The following is an 18,371-nucleotide window of genomic DNA, read 5'->3' on the forward strand; positions in this document are numbered from 1 at the left end:
ACCTAGCCTTATGGTCTATCTATAGGATGGACCCCTGATTCCTTCACTATCAGCTGTTACCTGCAGCCACGGTTCCACGAAGTAGAAGTGTATGGAGCCAGTGCTTCACATCTCTGTACACTGTGTGGTGGCCATTGTCGGTACTGCAGCTCATCTCCCATTCAGTTGACCAGGGAGCTGAGCTGCAGTGCCCGAGAACGACCACTACTCTATGTATGGAGCCTCTGTGCTCACTCCTGTGGCTGCAGGTAACAGCTGATCGTACCAGTGTCTGACCCCACCAATCCGATACTGATAATCTATTGAACAGACTAGTTCTAATGTGAATTTCTTTGTTTTCAGGCAACACCAGATCTTTTGAAGGGACAGCAGCAACTTGCACAGCAGACTAATGAGGAAACTGCAAAACAAATACTATTTAACTACCTGAAAGAAGGGTTAGTAAATGTACATTCATCTACTGTGTAATACTTGTTCATTTTACTGCTGGTCCATTCATTTAACTGCTCACATGTTTACATTTCAGGCTGCACCTTTTTCCTACTTTTATTAATATGTAAAACCATGCAGAGGTTTTTATGTAAAGGAACACTTCATTAGACTTCTAAAGTACTAGAAGTGCCTATAATATTTGTTAAGAACTCCTTTATGATTACACAGGTCAGCACTCAATATTAAATGGCTGCACGCAAGGCTGAGTTCACTTTTGCCCCAAAGGCTCCTTTTGGAGTCTCCAGTGTCAGCTTTTTGCAGCGCTATTTTTTCCAATGAGACCAACAGAACTTTGGTGGACCCCATTGCATGTCACTACAGTCTATTGGGTGCCATTTGTATTTGTTGTACATCGTATAAACTGCAACACAAAGGCCCTCCTACACATGAGTGCATTGTCGGGAGAACCTTCCAAAAAGAGTGGGTTCAGCCGGCAGTCTAGTTTGTATGGGGAGCTCCTGACTCTTCCCTGGCAGATGATGTCAGGGGATAGAAGGATCGGGCAAAGTGAATATTTTCCCCTGATCTTGTTCTTCCAGGAGATAAGTTGCCACCAGAAGTGTCTGACGGCATCTTTCTCCTCTCTCTCCCCTTTGACAACACATACATCTTCAGTCCAGCCAAGTATGTATGTGTATGGGAGAGTTTGGAGATGGTTATGGTCATGGTGTATATGCATATACTCTAGAATTGACAGATTGAAGTGAGCTATGTAGATACTTTCTACAATACCAGGAAATGAAAAAAGAACACGTGAAAACTTAATGTGGTTTAGTGTAAACTGCTAGTGGTGCTTGGTCAATGATCACACAACCAAGGTGGTGTACTTCCCCTTGTGATTCAGACTGCCACTCTGGCCAGGTAATGGTCATATAGATGCTTCTGTGGTATGTCATTCCAAAATCTTTCAACTCTGATGCAGCCTTCAGTGACAAACAATAGTGTTCAGTGGTGAAAGCCGGCTCTATCTTGGCCATATCAGAATTTTGTAGAAAGGCTGAAGAGCGCCTATTGCCATCATGCATAGCATGGAGACGAACAGAACCAAAACCAGGTCTGATGTTGTGGGGCACCATTATCTACCCTGGCCATTTATGTCTGTATTCATCAAGGGAAAGTTGACCAGCCTTCGGTATGTCCAGGATATTGTGGAACCATTCTGGCTGCCATTTTTGACTCGGGAAATGTGGTGTTCCAACAAGATGATGCCCATTTATACTCTGCCTAAGCTAGCCATCGTGCTTTTTAGGGTATGTAGCAGCTCCCCTCCCAACTTGATCACTCCCCCATCGAGAATGTCTTGGACTGGATGGGGTCATGAATCGCCCATGCACAGCAGTCAACAGCCTCCTTGGTTGAACTACAGATCCAAGTTGAAAGAGTTTGGAATGACATACCACAGGAAGATATCTAGCATCTGTATGACCGTTCCCATGCCAGAGTGGCAGCCTGAATCACATATTGATGTGCCCACCTTGTTTGTGTGATCATTGACCAAACACCACCAGCACTTTACACCTTGTCAGTCGCATTAAGTTTTCCAGGTGTTCTTTTTTAATTTTCTGGTAGAATATTTGCCTTTGTGCATTTTGGTGTACTAGAGTTAGAGGTATTCAGTCTGTAATGGCATAACTAGGATATCTCTGTGACTCACACATATTGGAAGAATGTGGTTCCCCGTGCCCACCTCTGTAAAAGTCTCCTTAGATTTTATAAAGGGGTTGTCCAGGATTTTATAACATTTTCCTTCAAGTAGGGAACTGTATTAAATAACCAGTGCTCACACGTTAATTAGTACCATCCCTCCTGCAGTGATGCTGTCACATATGCACTGGCTTCAGAGGTCACACACCTCAGAGGTCACATACTAGATATGCTGAGGCCAATAATTGGCTATGGCAATCAAAGGAGTAAGGTCACAGGGATTATCAGGTGAGTATAGCGTTTTCCTTCTTTTGTTTATTTTATACCATTCCCTGCTTGTAGGCAAATTTCTTAAAATTCTAGACAACCCCTTTTAATGCTACTTTCACACTTGCGCTTTCCCTTTCCGCTATTGAGATCTGTCAGAATCCATTGACTATAACAGGACCCAGCCTGTTTCCGATATTAGTGTCGGGATTCTGCTTTACAAAAAAACGCTGCTAATGCTGGAAACAGGCCAGATCCCTGGCGGGTCCCATGATAGTCAGTCAATGGGACCTGGCGGGGATCTTTCCCTGTCCGGCTATGCTACGATGAACTCTGGCAGGCTGTTCTTCTGCCAGAATATTTTAGCGCTAGTGTGAAACTAACCATAGCAAACATCAGTGGTGACGTGCCAGGATACTACACGTGACTGCTGCAGCCAAACACTGTCCCCAGCAGTGTACTATTCCGGGTGGTCTACAATCATTCCTCGGCTGTAGCATGCTGAAGACATGATTGGCAGCAGTGGTCATGTGACATATCCCAGCACTTCACCCCTGCTGTTTGTAAACAAGCAGCGGCAGGAGAATCAGATCAGTGCTGCAGAGAATGGCGTAAGAGAGGAGTGAATGACTTTTTTCTAAAGCCATACTTTTAGTTTTTTATTTATCTCGGACAACCCCTTTAATAGAATAGAATAGACCATTCCCTGGCTGTGGTTGGAATAGGATTTTATTATCTGTTTTTCCCTTTTTAAAGGGAACCTGTCATCTGGATTTTGGGTATAGAGCTGAGGACATGGGCTGCCCATAGCTCTGTGTGCTTTTATTGTGTAAAAAAAAAACGATTTGATACATATGCTAAATAACCTGAGATGAGTCAGAGCTTGAAAATATGACTCTTCTCTGGTCACACAAGTAAGATATGACTCTTTTATGTTAATTTGCATAAAAGGTGGGAAGTACAAAAATGCATAATCTTATTGCATTCGTCTGCAAATGAAATTAAAAGTGTAATTTATATGTTTAGGGTAACACAATGAACATTTAGAAACTCTCAGTGAGGGTAGCATAGTAGAGGTGACAGGTTCCCTTTAAAGGATAGCTGCAGTATTTCTGTACGGAGTGCTTAGTGCTGGAAGTTACAGGCCTGATCCCGAGGCATCACTGCTCTTAGGTATTCATGACAACATCGTTTTCGCTCTTAGCTCATGGGTACAGATCACCATATTAGTTAATTAAGCATATACATGTAACATAAATGCTGCTGTTTAGGCCAGCCCGCCTGTGTATGTTATGAAGAGTGAAGGAACCATATGAAGGTGCACAGGTCAGACCACTTATAGATTGTGGAAGTAATGGTTTAAATTTGTGAATTTGACACGTCTGGTTGATTTAACACTATTTTTGACAAGCTGGCAACTCAGGGGCGTGTCCTTTCTGCTGCAGCCTGGGGTGGTTGTGAGTGTCCTTTCTGCTGCAGCTTTCTCCCTAAGGATTCAGCTGAATCTGTGCAGACAGAGAAATAAGGAAAAAACAAACAGCTGGTGGTGCTGATACATTTTATTGAATAACTCGATGGTTATATAAAAATTTAATTTCATGCAATTACAAATATATTCAGATCCAGGTGCTGGTTTGAAAACTGCAGAATATTTTTTTATGTGACAACCCCTTTAATGTCTAAAAAAAGAAGAGACACATGCAGCAGATATATATTTTGGTGCTTTATGTTTTTATAGTAAAAATAAGGCCAAGTTTATTTCATGAGATTTTTATTATTGCTCTTCTGCTTCCTAGGAGCCATGATAATGACGATGCAACAAAAAGAAAAGTGAATTTGGTTTTTGAAAAAATTCAGACCTTAAAATCTCGAGCATCCACAGTGCAGGTAAGTAATCCCGCAGCTTTCACTTCAGTGTTTGCACTGCTTGAGATGTTTATATTGCTTCACCTAATGAGCTTTTTATTATATGGAGGTTTCCAGATACATTGTAATTGTGGAGCTTTACTTTTACAAGGGATAGTCAATATTAACTTACCCTTAAGTACTGGAGAACAGTAGCATGAACTGACTGATTATCTCCAATATCCCGGCACATTGGTTCTTCTCTTTCTGCATTACAGGATCATTGGTTTATTTTTTTTATTTTCTGCACTTACAGAGCGCTACTATATTCTGCAGCGCTTTACAGACATTAGCATTAACCTGTCCCCGCTGGGGCTCGCAATCTACCGGTAAGTTCCCTATCAATATGTCTTTGGAGTGCGGGAGGAAACCGGAGTACCCAGAGGAAACCCAGACAAACATGGGGAGAACATACAAACTCCATGCAGATGGTGACCATGGTCAGATTCGAATCTAGGACCCCAGCGCTGCAAGGCACCAGTGCTAACCACTGAGCCACCGGGCTGCCTTGATTACGCCAATGTTTTCTTGTGGTCTTTTTTAAATTTTCTTATGAGCCGTGACCAACTGAGTCTGCAATAAAAAAATGGAAGCCTGAATAGAACACAAATATTTGACTTTCCTAAGTATGGAAGTTCTTTTTTATTATCTTAATCCCAGTCTCATGACTGCCTATGGGAGCAGATTAAATACTAAATTTGAAGGCTGCTTAGAACATGCTCAGAGCCATGTGATTTATTTAGCTGAAATTTACCATGTGGCCTTAAAATTAATAAGTGAACCGTGAATTTACAATTCTCGCATTGTTCCTGGGAGTGTGTGGTTCCTATTATATGTACATGTGAATGAATGAATGTCCACACAGCAAAATTTTCTAATGGATTTCAACACGTACTTTGTGCCAGAATCATCAAATTAACGGCCCATTGCTTGCGATGAGACGTTAACATTGACATTCATAGGTTCAAGGATTTTTAGGTTTAGCAGCAGTTGTTTATGCGAGTCTTCAGCAGAAGTCTGTCAACTTTGGATTTCTACTGCAGATGATTTTTTAGAAAAACATACCCCAGTATCTATTTATTGATATGTATTTGCTTTTCTGACATCCTGCCTTTTGAATATATGTTACTAGACTTGTCTGATCTTTTATTTTGTTGCTTTGTGTGACGGACAGTGTTAATAGAATAATATGCATTTACCATTTCCTGATGGGTGGTAGAGGGTTTAATATGGCACTTTATGTTCTCTGTCACTTTTTTTTTTTTTTTCCTTTTATGTGTAATTATTTTCTGTGTATTCTACTTCCTTTTCTGGCTCTTTAAAGAGGACCTTTCACCTGGCAAAACATTGTGAACATAGTGTCATGACCTGTACAGCGGCTCCGGTATGTTCGGTCACTTTGTTATAGTAGGAGGAGTCTGCCCTTGTTCTCCTGGGCGTCTCCTTCTCCCAGGATGTAGCGCTGGCCAATCGCAGCGCAGAGCTCACGGCCTAGGAGAAAAAAACCTCCCAGGCTGTGAGCTCTGCGCTGCAATTGGCCAGCGCTACATCCTGGGAGAAGGAGACGCCCAGGAGAACAAGGGCAGACTCCTCCTACTATAACCAAGTGACCGAACATACTCGAGGGCATAGCAGGAGAACGGAGCGGCGCCCAGGGATAATAGTAACTGCAGTGAGATCCCTGGGCGCCGCTGTACAGATCATGACACTTAGTTCACAATGTTTTGCCAGATGAAAGGCCCTCTTTAACTTCCTCCTTTGTTTGGACTTTTAGCACAACAAACAGTCTCACATAAAGGGAATGTATTACCATGATATTGCACGATTATCTGCTTCAATACATGGGTAATACTGGAGATAAGAAGTTCAGCTCACTATTTTTTTGGGGGTCTTCACACATACTGGGTTACGTACCAGCTGAACCCTAAACCGTTCATTTGTCTCATCATCAAGTAAAATCAGGCAGTTGACTAATATTACAGTACATTTAATTGGGCTGGTTGTATCAGTTTTTCAGTGCAATTTGTGGAACATAGAAGAGCATTTATTAAGCTGTTTCCACCACTATTGTTGCATCAAAAAGTCACAGGTTCTGGCGCATGCCATATCTGTGCAAGAATTTGCAACTTTTTAAGCTTCTCACAACTTTTCTAAAGTGGTGAGGAAAGGGGCAGGGTTTAGCCAGAGTCTTGCTTCAGAAACTGGCGTAGGTTATAGCTGAAGTCTACGCCAGCCCCTGGTTGGCACAGATTTGAGTTTCTGACTCACATTTTAATAAGAGGCATGTACGCAAAGTGAATCAGGAGTGTATGGGAATGCCAGTCTTGATAAATGTCCCTCATTGTCTTAGTTTTTGAAAATGATGGCAAAAAAATTGTGAATACAATGTCACATGCCAGTCACATGTCTAACACAGGGGCGGATTGGGAACTTAAAGTAAAGTTGCCCCGTGTTGTAGGATTGTCTAAATTGACAGGAGGCGGGGTAAGTAAGAGCTGTCAGCAATACCATAGAGCAAAATACCATACACCACAGTGCAGCACAATATATTGCCCCAAAAGCTTTCCCTCTGTGTTTGCCCTCAAAAGCTGCCATTTTCTGTTCTCCTCCAGGAGGACATGTGCGGTCACTGGTCGGGTACATGGGTGCCTGATTCTCACAGCGTTAATTACTACTGAGAGCTGAATATGTACCCAGCCAGTGGCAGAGATGAGGACTTGGGTGGCCCCCTGGGCATCGACCCACCAGGAAATTTCCCTTTAAGGTCTATGACCATTCCGCCCCTGCCCTAACATCAGTGTTGCTTGCCTGATATTTTTTTTATTAGCTACATGATTAATAAAGTGTATATTTCTATAAATAAGGAGTGCTTGGTTTGGATGTCACACAGTGTTTGTGAATTTTGAAAATTCAAATGACAGTTGTAATAGGAAAAAAAACACACTCCAAGTCAATATAAATAGATGATAAAAGGAATACATGCTAGCTTATACTAACCTCATGTTTTGTGATATTATGTATTACATTCAAATGCGGAAATGCTTTTTGTGCACCATTTTCTTTTCAGTTCCACTCCTGTTACACTTTTTCCCTTGTGTAAATCTTGCTATAAAACAATTGTTTCATTAGAGTAATACCTTATGTACGACAGCTATTCCAAATGTAAACCTGCTGCAAAGGAAACCTATTTCTACTCACAGCTGTGTACATGAGACAAAGTATTGTTTTTTTTTCTTCAGACCCCAGACCCAACAACTGAAATAAAGCTTTTGTCGGATCAGAAAAATGAACTTGAAAAGAAGGTTGTCACCCTCCAGAGAAAACTTGATGACCATATTAAGGTAGTAAACCATAGGTCCATTGTATTTTACCATATGATATACACACTGAAGAGATCTCATGACACGTATGTAAATTCTGAGACCTCTTTTTAAAGAACTTTTGCTTGCATCATTCCTCTGTTCATCCTCCTGTAAATGTATGAATTCATTCACAACTGAGTGTTACCATTCTGCTTCCCTATCCTCCACTGAAGATTAATCCACAATAGCATAATGTCACATGGCTGCATCATCCAGTGCTTGTCTTGGGACTTCACATCACCCAACGTCACAGTGACCATTCTCTAACCTGTAGCACGTTCTACCGAGGAACATCTTCTAGACCTGCTTTTCTAATAAACACCTAAACCCTGCTCACTTAAATGGAGCTTAGCCAAACCCAGGCCAGTGATACTAGTCGTGACGTCACTGGGCCTGTGGTAAACAGAGAGAAGGCCGCTATGGCGCTACTGGAGCTCTGCTGCCTTCTCAAACAGCTGATCGATGAGGTCCCATGGGCCGGACCCCCACCGATCAAATTCTGATGATCTATCCAGAGGATAGATCATCAGAAAGAAAAAACATCAGAAATCCTTTAAGCAAAGGAGGTTGAACTTGCCATTTGTTGGTGTTCTGCTGATGTCGTTGCTTCTTGAATGGCTGCAAAGAAAATAAGATCTGCCCTGAAATACAAAAGTTTTCAGTCCCTTCCAAATCTTGTGATTTTCTCAGCATAGTTACTAAAGTGATGATCTATTTTACCCTTACACCTTTGGAGTTATTTTGCCCTATTCAGATGTCTTCATTAAAAGTTTGTAGTTATATTTTACTAACAAATGTATCTTCCTCCTATGAACCAAGAATCAGGAAAGTAACAAAGAGGAGAAATATAAGACAAAGGCCGATCTTAAAGACATTCAAGAACAACTTGAACGCAGCATGGAAGAAAATTTATCTCTTCGTGGGAAACTTGGGGAGAGTGAGAGAGAATTAAGAAAACATCTAGAAGAGTATGTTTAGTTTAATCCTTCATCGTTAAACCACATTCCTGATTTTATGTTCTATGGGGTAGTCATAATAACTCTGAAGTCAAGTAAATACCATAAAAAGTGAATTTTTAACTTTTTTATACTTTTATTTCGCTTTAGTATCATGTTCATATATAATATATGTTACAATGGTGGTTCATGGCCACCGCTGTCCTATGAGCACGGGCATCGGTTTCCTGTGTGTGGGACTTAGAGCCATTGTCTGTTGTATCTCAGCTCAGTTGCAGTACTGCAAGGTTTAACCTTTCCTAAACAGTTTTGAGGCAGGATACATATTACCCTGCTAAAGGGGACACTGCTATTAAGGAATACTGTTACAATGAAGGTGTGCACTTGGGCTGCAAACATTGCTAGGTAGCTAGTACTTGTCAAAGTAACATCCACATGACTGCCAGGACCAATAGTTTCCTAAAATTTGTATTTTTTTTTTCAATGTTTTTTTTATTAGTTTTTATTTGAATTTCACATAAAAAACACATCCGTAAAAAAACACATTACTCTAACACTAAGCAAAAATCAACCATTAACAGTTATGATTACAGTTCCTTTTTTTCTTTTTCTTTTCCCCTAAAATTTGTACATAGCATCATACTACCTTCATCGGCTTGCCTTCTGTGAACATGCACGTTTACCCAGCCATTCTTATGATGTAACAGAAAATATTAGACCAAACCTCCCTTTTCTGTTGCTCCATGGTCCAGTTCTGATTTAGAAGTTTACTTTGTAGGCACTTTTGGCTGTGGACAGGTTGAACATGGGCACTCTGACTGGTCTGCTCCTACACAGCCCCCTATACTCTAAGCTCCAATGCACTCTGTGTGTTTTAACACATTTCTGTCATAGGCAGCAGTAAGTTTTTCCGCAATTTGTGTAGCAATAACTCTTCTCTGGGATTGGGGCAGATGGACCAGCCTTTGCTCTCTTTGGCAAATAAGCGGGTCTTGGGCGACCATGACCCTTTACTCATTCGTCATTTTGTCCCTCTTCAGTCCTCTTTTGGTAGGCATTAACCACTGCATATCGGGAACAACCCACAAGGCGTGCGGCTTTGGAGATGTTGTGACCCAGTCCTCTAGGCATCACAATTAGGCCTTTAGAGTTGCTCAGGTCCTTACAATTGCCCCTTTTCCTGCTTCCATCATATGAACTTCAGGAACTGACTCTTCACTCAGTTGATCAATGTAAATCACCTCCCATGTCATTGGTTTTAGATTGGGTATCCACATTCAGGTTTTTCAATTCAATTTTTTAAGCCAAATCCAGGGACGGATCATAATTGGAGGATACCTGTAAAGTAACCTCTTTGAATTCACTCGTCTTGAGCTTCTTGAGCAGTTCATTAGTTTTTGTCAACTGCAACTTTGGCGTAATTAGAGATCACTACTAAATCTAAAGGCACCAGAAGTTTATAGTAAGATTTAATTACATTGTAAAACACAGAAATATCAGTTTAACATGTACTTTACCATCCAGTTTTGAAGCCACCATGTTGAGCAATTATCTGGTATGGTCACTGGACACCTATAGCAGCCAAAGTTTGTTCACGTGATGACTTTTTCATTTTCCTCTGACAGATTGTTTGAGCTGAAGATGGAGCAAGAGCAGTATCAGACTGAGATCCGAGACCTGCAGGAGCAGCTGTCAGAAATGCATGACGAGTTAGATAATGCAAAGCGATTGGTTGTCGATGATGGGGAGAGAGAAGCTTTGATACAGGTCAGTTATAGGAAATCCCATCTGTGATTAGGAGACCACTGCTACGGTATGTGTGTTTAGTATGACAACGAAAAAAAAATCCGAAAAATAAAGTGTATATTTTGTTTTCACACACAACTGGTCTCCTTAAAGCAGGCATGCTCAACCTGCGGCCCTCCAGCTGTTGCAAAACTACAACTCCCATCATGCCCTGCTGTAGGCTGATAGCTGTAAGCTGTCCGGGCATGCTGGGAGTTGTAGTTTTGGAACAGCTGGAGGGCCGCAGGTTGGGCATCCCTGCCTTAAAGGGAACCTACCACCACCAAAATGCCCCCTAAAGCACCTGCAGTACCTAACCGCTGAATCAAACTTCTATTGATATCTTTGGCTAATTTCTGCTGGAATAAAAGTTGCTTTCCTGCGATCTTGCCCACCACTGGCTGTATAAAAAGGGGGAGAGTAAAGTCAAAAGGGCAGCATCCTTGACAATTGAAGTCAAGCATGCCACTCCCCCCTTCCTGCCCGCTCATGTTTGATGACTTTTTTTTTTCTTTATGCACAATTCCCCTGGAGACATCATGCCTGTGCCATACCATCTTGTTTTCAACGCCTGTGTATTGAGCCCCATTCTAGTGTACTTGGCTTCAGTGGGGCTCACTGCACAGGCGCCAAAAATAAGACCTCATTAGAAACCAGATGTGAGGTACTGCTGTTGGTTTAGGGGGCATTTTGCTGACAGGTTATTCCGGTTATGCAAAGTTATCCTGCTGTACTTGGCTATCTCTTGAATTCCTTTAAAAATGATTGGAGTGGGTGCGGACATACTCTTCCGGCTGCTCCATTCATTTCGGGGTCATAGGAAGCACCTTCCAACAGGTCGAAATAATGACATGATTCTCTTTTTCTGGGGGATACCTCTTTACAAGCACATTGAGCTAAATAAGTCTGATTTGTATGATCAGCATAAGACCTGCTTTGCTAGTTCAACTCACTTTTGCATACTACACACACTATATATACTATGAATTATTTACCAGATAAGTTTTACATGATTGTGGTTAAGACAATTTTATTTTCAGTAAACTTGTTTATTCTGACTTTTCTTAGGATCTTATGCACATGAAACAAGGAGTTCAAGAATTGCTGATGGCCAGGGAAGAACAAGAAGACTTGTTAAAAAAGAGAGAGCGTGAACTTACGGCGCTAAAGGGAGCCCTGAAAGAAGAGGTATCCAGCCATGATCAGGAGATTGATAAACTCAAGGAGCAGTATGAGAAAGAGCTAAAGAAGATGCGAGAGAGTCTGGAAGAGGCAGTAAAGGTAAGTTACAATATTAGTTTAGATATTCACTTTGAGGCCATGCCACCTCCAAGTTATATAGATCAATCAACTACACCTCTAGCTGTACCTTCATATACTTCTGGCAGTTTTACTAATCCTGTCTAATTTTTAGACCATGTAAACTTGGACTAGACAATCTAAAATGCAACAGAGTTTTCTTAGTTGCTAATGTTGGGTGATAAATCCTGCTGCACATCTACACTGTCTAGTCTAACCTTACCCACCCCTTTTTGTTGGCTTACTTTATGCCAGAATTTTGCAACAAAACTTTAGCAAATTTTTGGCACACATTAACGCATTTTAAGTCAGACCCTTTCCAGTAGATCATGCCCATTTCTTGCGTCACTCCCCCTTGTTGGATGAGTCAAATAATATGTCTAAAACACTTAGTAAATGTATGAAAAATATGTACCACTTTGATTAGATTAATAAATCTCCCCCTAGGGTTGCACCAGGTATCGAATTATCTATACCCAATTAATACTTTTGTACCCGGATCGATTCGATACCGGGATTTGCCGATAAGCGCAGCCTAGTATCACTAACAGAACATGGCATGCTCCGCTCTCAGCACACACCATGTTCTCCTGAGCCGACACAGTGGAGAAGGAGGCAGTCCCTCCCTCCCCACTGTGTGCAGCTGCCGCTGGCCACCAATGAGAACAGAGAGAAGTAGGAGGGGAGTGACTGTGGCCACTGCACCACCAATGAATATAATTTGTGCCTGAATACAAACGTAGGCTGTGGGTGCCGGCCATATCACATACCCGGCGCCCCCGGCCTCTAGGACTCCGCGCTGCTACCCGCCGAACCACCACAATTAACCTCTCAGGTGCGGTAACTGAGGGGTTAATTGCCATGGTTCGGCAGATTGCATAGCGCAGTCATAGAGGTCGGGTGCCGGGTATGTGATATGGCCGTCACCCGCAGCCTACGTTTGTATTCGGGCATAAATGATATTCATTGGTGGCGCAGTGGCCACAGTCCCTCCCCTCCTACTCCCAACTTCTCAGTATTTTATTAATTGCGGTCCCCCCCCCCCCCCCCATCCACAGTATTATAGTCATTGTTGGCACAGTGCGCCCCTCTTCCCCCATAGTATTATAATAGTCATTGGTGGCAGTGGCCCCAGGGTCCCCTGCCCTGCAGTGGCAGCTTCTGATCGGAGCCCCGTATACGGAATGCAAAAAACGTCCCGTAAACAGAAGAAAAAAAAAAAACGGTTGTGTGAATAGAGCTCTATTAGGGCTAATAGTAAATAAAAAGTAAAATAAAAGTTTAACCCCGCCCCAAAATATAAAAAATTTCAATCGCCCCCTTTCTTAATTTTACATATCAAATATAAACACAATAAAAAAAATTGTATATGACATATCGCCACGTCCAAAAAAGTCTGAATTATTAAAAATATTTTAAAAAAATCTCCTATGCAGTGAACGCCATAACAGAGAAAAAAAATAAAAAACCGCAATTTACAATTTTTTGGTCACTTTGACCCTCCAAAAAATAGGGTAGGACTGTTCTATTATCGGCCGGACGTTCCATAAAATATGTAGTGCACAATGCTTTTATTGTGTTTTTATTTTTTTGGCGTGGTTTCGAATGGTATGGAGTATCGCAATACTTTTAAAAAGTATCGAAATGGAATCAAAATTTCTGTATTGTGACAACCCTATTTCCCCCATTGTGTTTATTTTTCTAATCTGCTTAGTGATATCAAAATGCTTTACACATTTATCCAGGATAACTTTTTTTTCATGGCAATACTTTCTGCATCTAGCTATAATATAAATTTTCCTAAAAGGAATTTTTTTCTTGCATACCACTTCTGCAGCTCCTTGCCATAATTTAAAAGGGTGTGCTTTCTCAGAAGTTAAACACACTTTATTTAGTCTTATCTTGTGTAGCTAAAATGCTAGGTATGTATAGTATTTTGAAGTTCTTCAAGACCATTGATTGTGCAATAAATGGGTGAGTTTTAAAATATTCAGCCTTTCTGCTGATACTGAATCTCATGCAGAATGTTATGAGAGCCTCAAATCCAGCTTGTATTGAAAATGTCCCTGTTAATGTGTAAGGATCATTGGACTATACTGTGAACTGCATTTGGTGCCATTTTCTTATTGTGACCTGTACATCAGTAATCCACAGGCCCCAGGTCTTGAAGAACTTTGAGTATCGGTAAGGATATCTAATTGTGTCAGATTTTTCAAACATTGAATAAATGGTTTCTTCAAGACATAAGCAATTGTTTGCTTAGCCTCTAAAGGGATAAAAGTAAGCAGCTTGTGTTGAGCTTGAAGACGGTGAGAGGATTTGTGGTCTAACAGGGCTTCCCACTGGTCTCTATTACGAGAGGTATGGAAAATATTAGAGGCTAGGTTATATGTATGGGACCAGAAGAAAAGTCCACCATACGTGGAACACATCACCATTAGATGCATGCCCCATAAAGCAGTTGGCTGGATAGCTAGGAATACAATGAGTTATTCATGTAGGTACCAGCATGAGTACCTTTATAAGCAGACTCCACTGTAATGGTATTTATGAAGCAGTAGGAGATCCCAGGATGTTCTGTCCCACATACCGACCAGGTCAATTTTTCATTTGTTAAAGGGGTTCTCTCATCATGGACAATCGGAGCATATCACTAGGACATGCCCCCATTGTCTTATAGGTGCGGGTTCCACCTATATCGAGAATGAAGCCCCGCATGCGCAGCCACCCTCCATTTTATTTTCTATGGGACCGGCGAGAATAGCCGAGCTATTTCCTTAGGCCCCATAGAAAGCAATGGGAGCAGGGGCTGCGCATGCGTGGTACGTTCCCATTTACTTCTATCGGGAGCCGGCTTGGTGGTGGCCGGACTGGAGTCCTCCAGCCACCACCTTGCGGGGCTCCATTCTCGATTTAGGTGTGGGTCCCAGCGGAGGGACCCGCACCTATAAGACAATGGGGGCATATCCTAGCTATATGCCCCCATTGTCTATGATGAGACAACCCCTTTTATGGATAGAATGATGGGCTTCTGTGTTCAGAAAGGAGTAGACAGGAATGATGAGGCTCAGAAAATGCAGGGATGTTCGGCAGACTTCAAAAGACGTAACTGATATAGGGAAGGGTTCCCCAACCTGTAGCTTGTGATCTAGAGTGGAGGTTGGGCATGGTGGTAAGAGACTGAGCGAGATCAGCCATTTTATGTGCGTTTCAAATATGCATTTAAGATTGCAGTTTTCATTTAAGGAGTGTCCAGGATGTCCTTTTGTAAAATGTATGTTACTTATAAATATTGTCTCTTATTTTAGTTACTTGCTTGCTTTAGGCTGAAGTTATATATGTTAAATGGATTGGAATTTTGACTGAATTGATGATAATGATTTGATTTGTAAAGAAAAAGCTATGCAGTTTCCATGAGGGTGCATATTATTAAATCAGCTGGACAGTAAAAGTTAGTCTAAAAAAGTTATCAGCATATTTTGACATTTGGAATGCAATGTCATGAGTTTTTGCAGTGCGCTTTTTTTGTGGTTCCTCAGCATGAGAAAAAAAAAAACATACTTTTTATGAATCCAGTCCAGATTTTGGATTAAAGAGCTTCCGTCACAACTGCCATACTGCCTGGTAGGGTTGATCATGGTGAGTAAAATGAGCCTTTTTCTCAGCAATCAGTATCTGCCGATGCTGAGAAATTTATGTTTTCAGCTATATGCAAATGAGGTGCTCAGAGCAATGAGGGATAGCCTAGCCCAGTGTTGGCGAACCTATGGCACAGGTGCCAGAGGCGGCACTCGGAGCACTCTCTGTGGGCACCCGCACCCTGGAAAAAGTCTATGGCACACTAATATCACTTAGATTTTTCCTGCCCTTCATCAGCGCAGGGCTCGCTATGAACAGCACAGGCAGCGCACTGAGTGTAGCAGGCCATTATCGCTAAATGATAGAGTACATGGAAGATACAGTATACTATGACTGTAGAATTCAGGTTAAATTACAGTGTTGGCACTTTGCGATAAATAAGTGGGTTTTGGGTTGAAGTTTGGGCACTCAGTCTCTAAAAGGTTCACCATCACTGGCCTAGCCCCTCTGAGTACTGCCTCACCCCCTCCTCTTCCTGTTCCCACTCCCCCTCCTCCTGAGATCGACAGGATGGCCTGACTCCTCTGATGCCTGGTCCTGAAATTTAGCGAATGTGCTGATGCAGTAACGGTCTCAGAGTAGTTGTCCCCGCTGCTGCCAGGGCATGTGCAAAATGTCAGGGCCAGGCACTGGAGCAGTGAGGATGCTTGGCTCTATAAGCCTCACTGGGAGGAGGTGAAGCAATGAGGAGAGATGGAGGTGAAGTGGTGCTTTGAGGGCAGAGGTCGCACTACATTTTTTCAGGAACAGTAAGCGTTTTTGTGGAGTATTTTTAACCAAGGAGGAGTATGAAAGTTGCAGCAATTCACATATAGAATACATAGGCCCTACATAATGTTAAGAGGTTGCGATTCATGCAGGGAAACTATTGCTAGTCTACTCTATAACTGTATTCCCTGCATAAATAGCCAAAGTAGACAATTTTACATTTATCCGACATCCTATACTAAACATAAGATCATTGCTGCCACAACACAGCCATATACAGTGCCGCCATAACAGAGCTAAACAGTGCCTCCATAACAGTGCCACCATAACAGAGCTAAACAGTGCTTCTATAACAGTGCCGCCATAACAGAGCTAAACAGTGCTTCCACAACAGTGCCGCCATAACAGAGCTAAACAGTGCTTCCACAACAGTGCCGCCATAACAGAGCTAAACAGTGCCTCCATAACAGAGCTAAACGCTGCTTCCATGACAGTGCCGCCATAACAGAGCTAAACGCTACTTCCATGACAGTGCCGCCATAACAGAGCTAAACAGTGCTTCCACAACAGTGCCGCCATAACAGAGCTAAACAGTGCTTCCACATGAGTGCTGCCATAACAGAGCTAAACTGTGCCTCCATAACAGAGCTAAACGCTGCTTCCAGAACAGTGCCGCCATAACAGAGCTAAACAGCGCTTTCACATGAGTGCTGCCATAACAGAGCTAAACTGTGCCTCCATAACAGAGCTAAACGCTGCTTCCAGAACAGTGCCGCCATAACAGAGCTAAACAGCGCTTTCACATGAGTGCTGCCATAACAGAGCTAAACTGTGCCTCCATAACAGAGCTAAACGCTGCTTCCAGAACAGTGCCGCCATAACAGAGCTAAACAGCGCTTTCACAACAGTGCCGCCATAACAGAGCTAAACAGTGCTTCCACAACAGTGCCGCCATAACAGAGCTAAACAGTGCTTCCACAACAGTGCCGCCATAACAGAGCTAAACAGTGCTTCTATAACCGTGCCGCCATAACAGAGCTAAACAGTGCCTCCATAACAGAGCTAAACGCTGCTTCCATGACAGTGCCGCCATAACAGAGCTAAACGCTACTTCCATGACAGTGCCGCCATAACAGAGCTAAACAGTGCCTCCATAACAGAGCTAAACGCTACTTCCATGACAGTGCCGCCATAACAGAGCTAAACGCTACTTCCATGACAGTGCCGCCATAACAGAGCTAAACAGTGCTTCCACAACAGTGCCGCCATAACAGAGCTAAACAGTGCTTCCACATGAGTGCTGCCATAACAGAGCTAAACTGTGCCTCCATAACAGAGCTAAACGCTGCTTCCAGAACAGTGCCGCCATAACAGAGCTAAACAGCGCTTTCACATGAGTGCTGCCATAACAGAGCTAAACTGTGCCTCCATAACAGAGCTAAACGCTGCTTCCAGAACAGTGCCGCCATAACAGAGCTAAACAGCGCTTTCACATGAGTGCTGCCATAACAGAGCTAAACTGTGCCTCCATAACAGAGCTAAACGCTGCTTCCAGAACAGTGCCGCCATAACAGAGCTAAACAGCGCTTTCACATGAGTGCTGCCATAACAGAGCTAAACTGTGCCTCCATAACAGAGCTAAACGCTGCTTCCAGAACAGTGCCGCCATAACAGAGCTAAACTGTGCCTCCATAACAGAGCTAAACGCTGCTTCCAGAACAGTGCCGCCATAACAGAGCTAAACAGCGCTTTCACATGAGTGCTGCCATAACAGAGCTAAACTGTGCCTCCATAACAGAGCTAAACGCTGCTTCCAGAACAGTGCCGCCATAACAGAGCTAAACTGTGCCTCCATAACAGAGCTAAACGCTGCTTCCAGAACAGTGCCGCCATAACAGAGCTAAACAGCGCTTTCACATGAGTGCTGCCATAACAGAGCTAAACTGTGCCTCCATAACAGAGCTAAACGCTGCTTCCAGAACAGTGCTGCCATAACAGAGCTAAACTGTGCCTCCATAACAGAGCTAAACGCTGCTTCCAGAACAGTGCCGCCATAACAGAGCTAAACGGAGCTTCCATAACAATGCCGCCATAACAGAGCTAAACGGAGCTTCCATAACAGTGCCGCCATAACAGAGCTAAACTGAGCTTCCATAACAGTGCCGCCATAACAGAGCTAAACGCTGCTTCCACAACAGTGCCACAGAGCCATTTTTGGTTGCTGATTTTCACTCATACTTAAGATAATCTAGTGCCCATATGTTCTGCATATCCCTTATAATTGAGAGTAAGCAGAGCAGAAATTATAAGCAGC

At 42.6% G+C, this 18,371-nt stretch overlaps 1 protein-coding gene across 3 annotated transcripts in view; it reads left to right on the forward strand.

Moving 5' to 3' along the window:
* Positions 1-18,371, forward strand: part of CGNL1 (cingulin like 1) — a 127,661-nt gene that overhangs the window by 49,608 nt on the left and 59,682 nt on the right. For all 3 annotated transcript variants that reach the window (XM_044279696.1, XM_044279697.1, XM_044279698.1), the window contains exons 3-8: positions 343-437; positions 4,200-4,290; positions 7,548-7,649; positions 8,490-8,638; positions 10,252-10,393; positions 11,480-11,692. In XM_044279696.1, the coding sequence (XP_044135631.1) occupies positions 343-437; positions 4,200-4,290; positions 7,548-7,649; positions 8,490-8,638; positions 10,252-10,393; positions 11,480-11,692 (792 nt within the window). The remainder of the gene's footprint in view (positions 1-342; positions 438-4,199; positions 4,291-7,547; positions 7,650-8,489; positions 8,639-10,251; positions 10,394-11,479; positions 11,693-18,371) is intronic.

The sequence above is a fragment of the Bufo gargarizans genome, chromosome 2 (genome assembly GCF_014858855.1).
Source record: "Bufo gargarizans isolate SCDJY-AF-19 chromosome 2, ASM1485885v1, whole genome shotgun sequence".
Taxonomy (NCBI): Eukaryota; Metazoa; Chordata; class Amphibia; order Anura; family Bufonidae; genus Bufo; species Bufo gargarizans.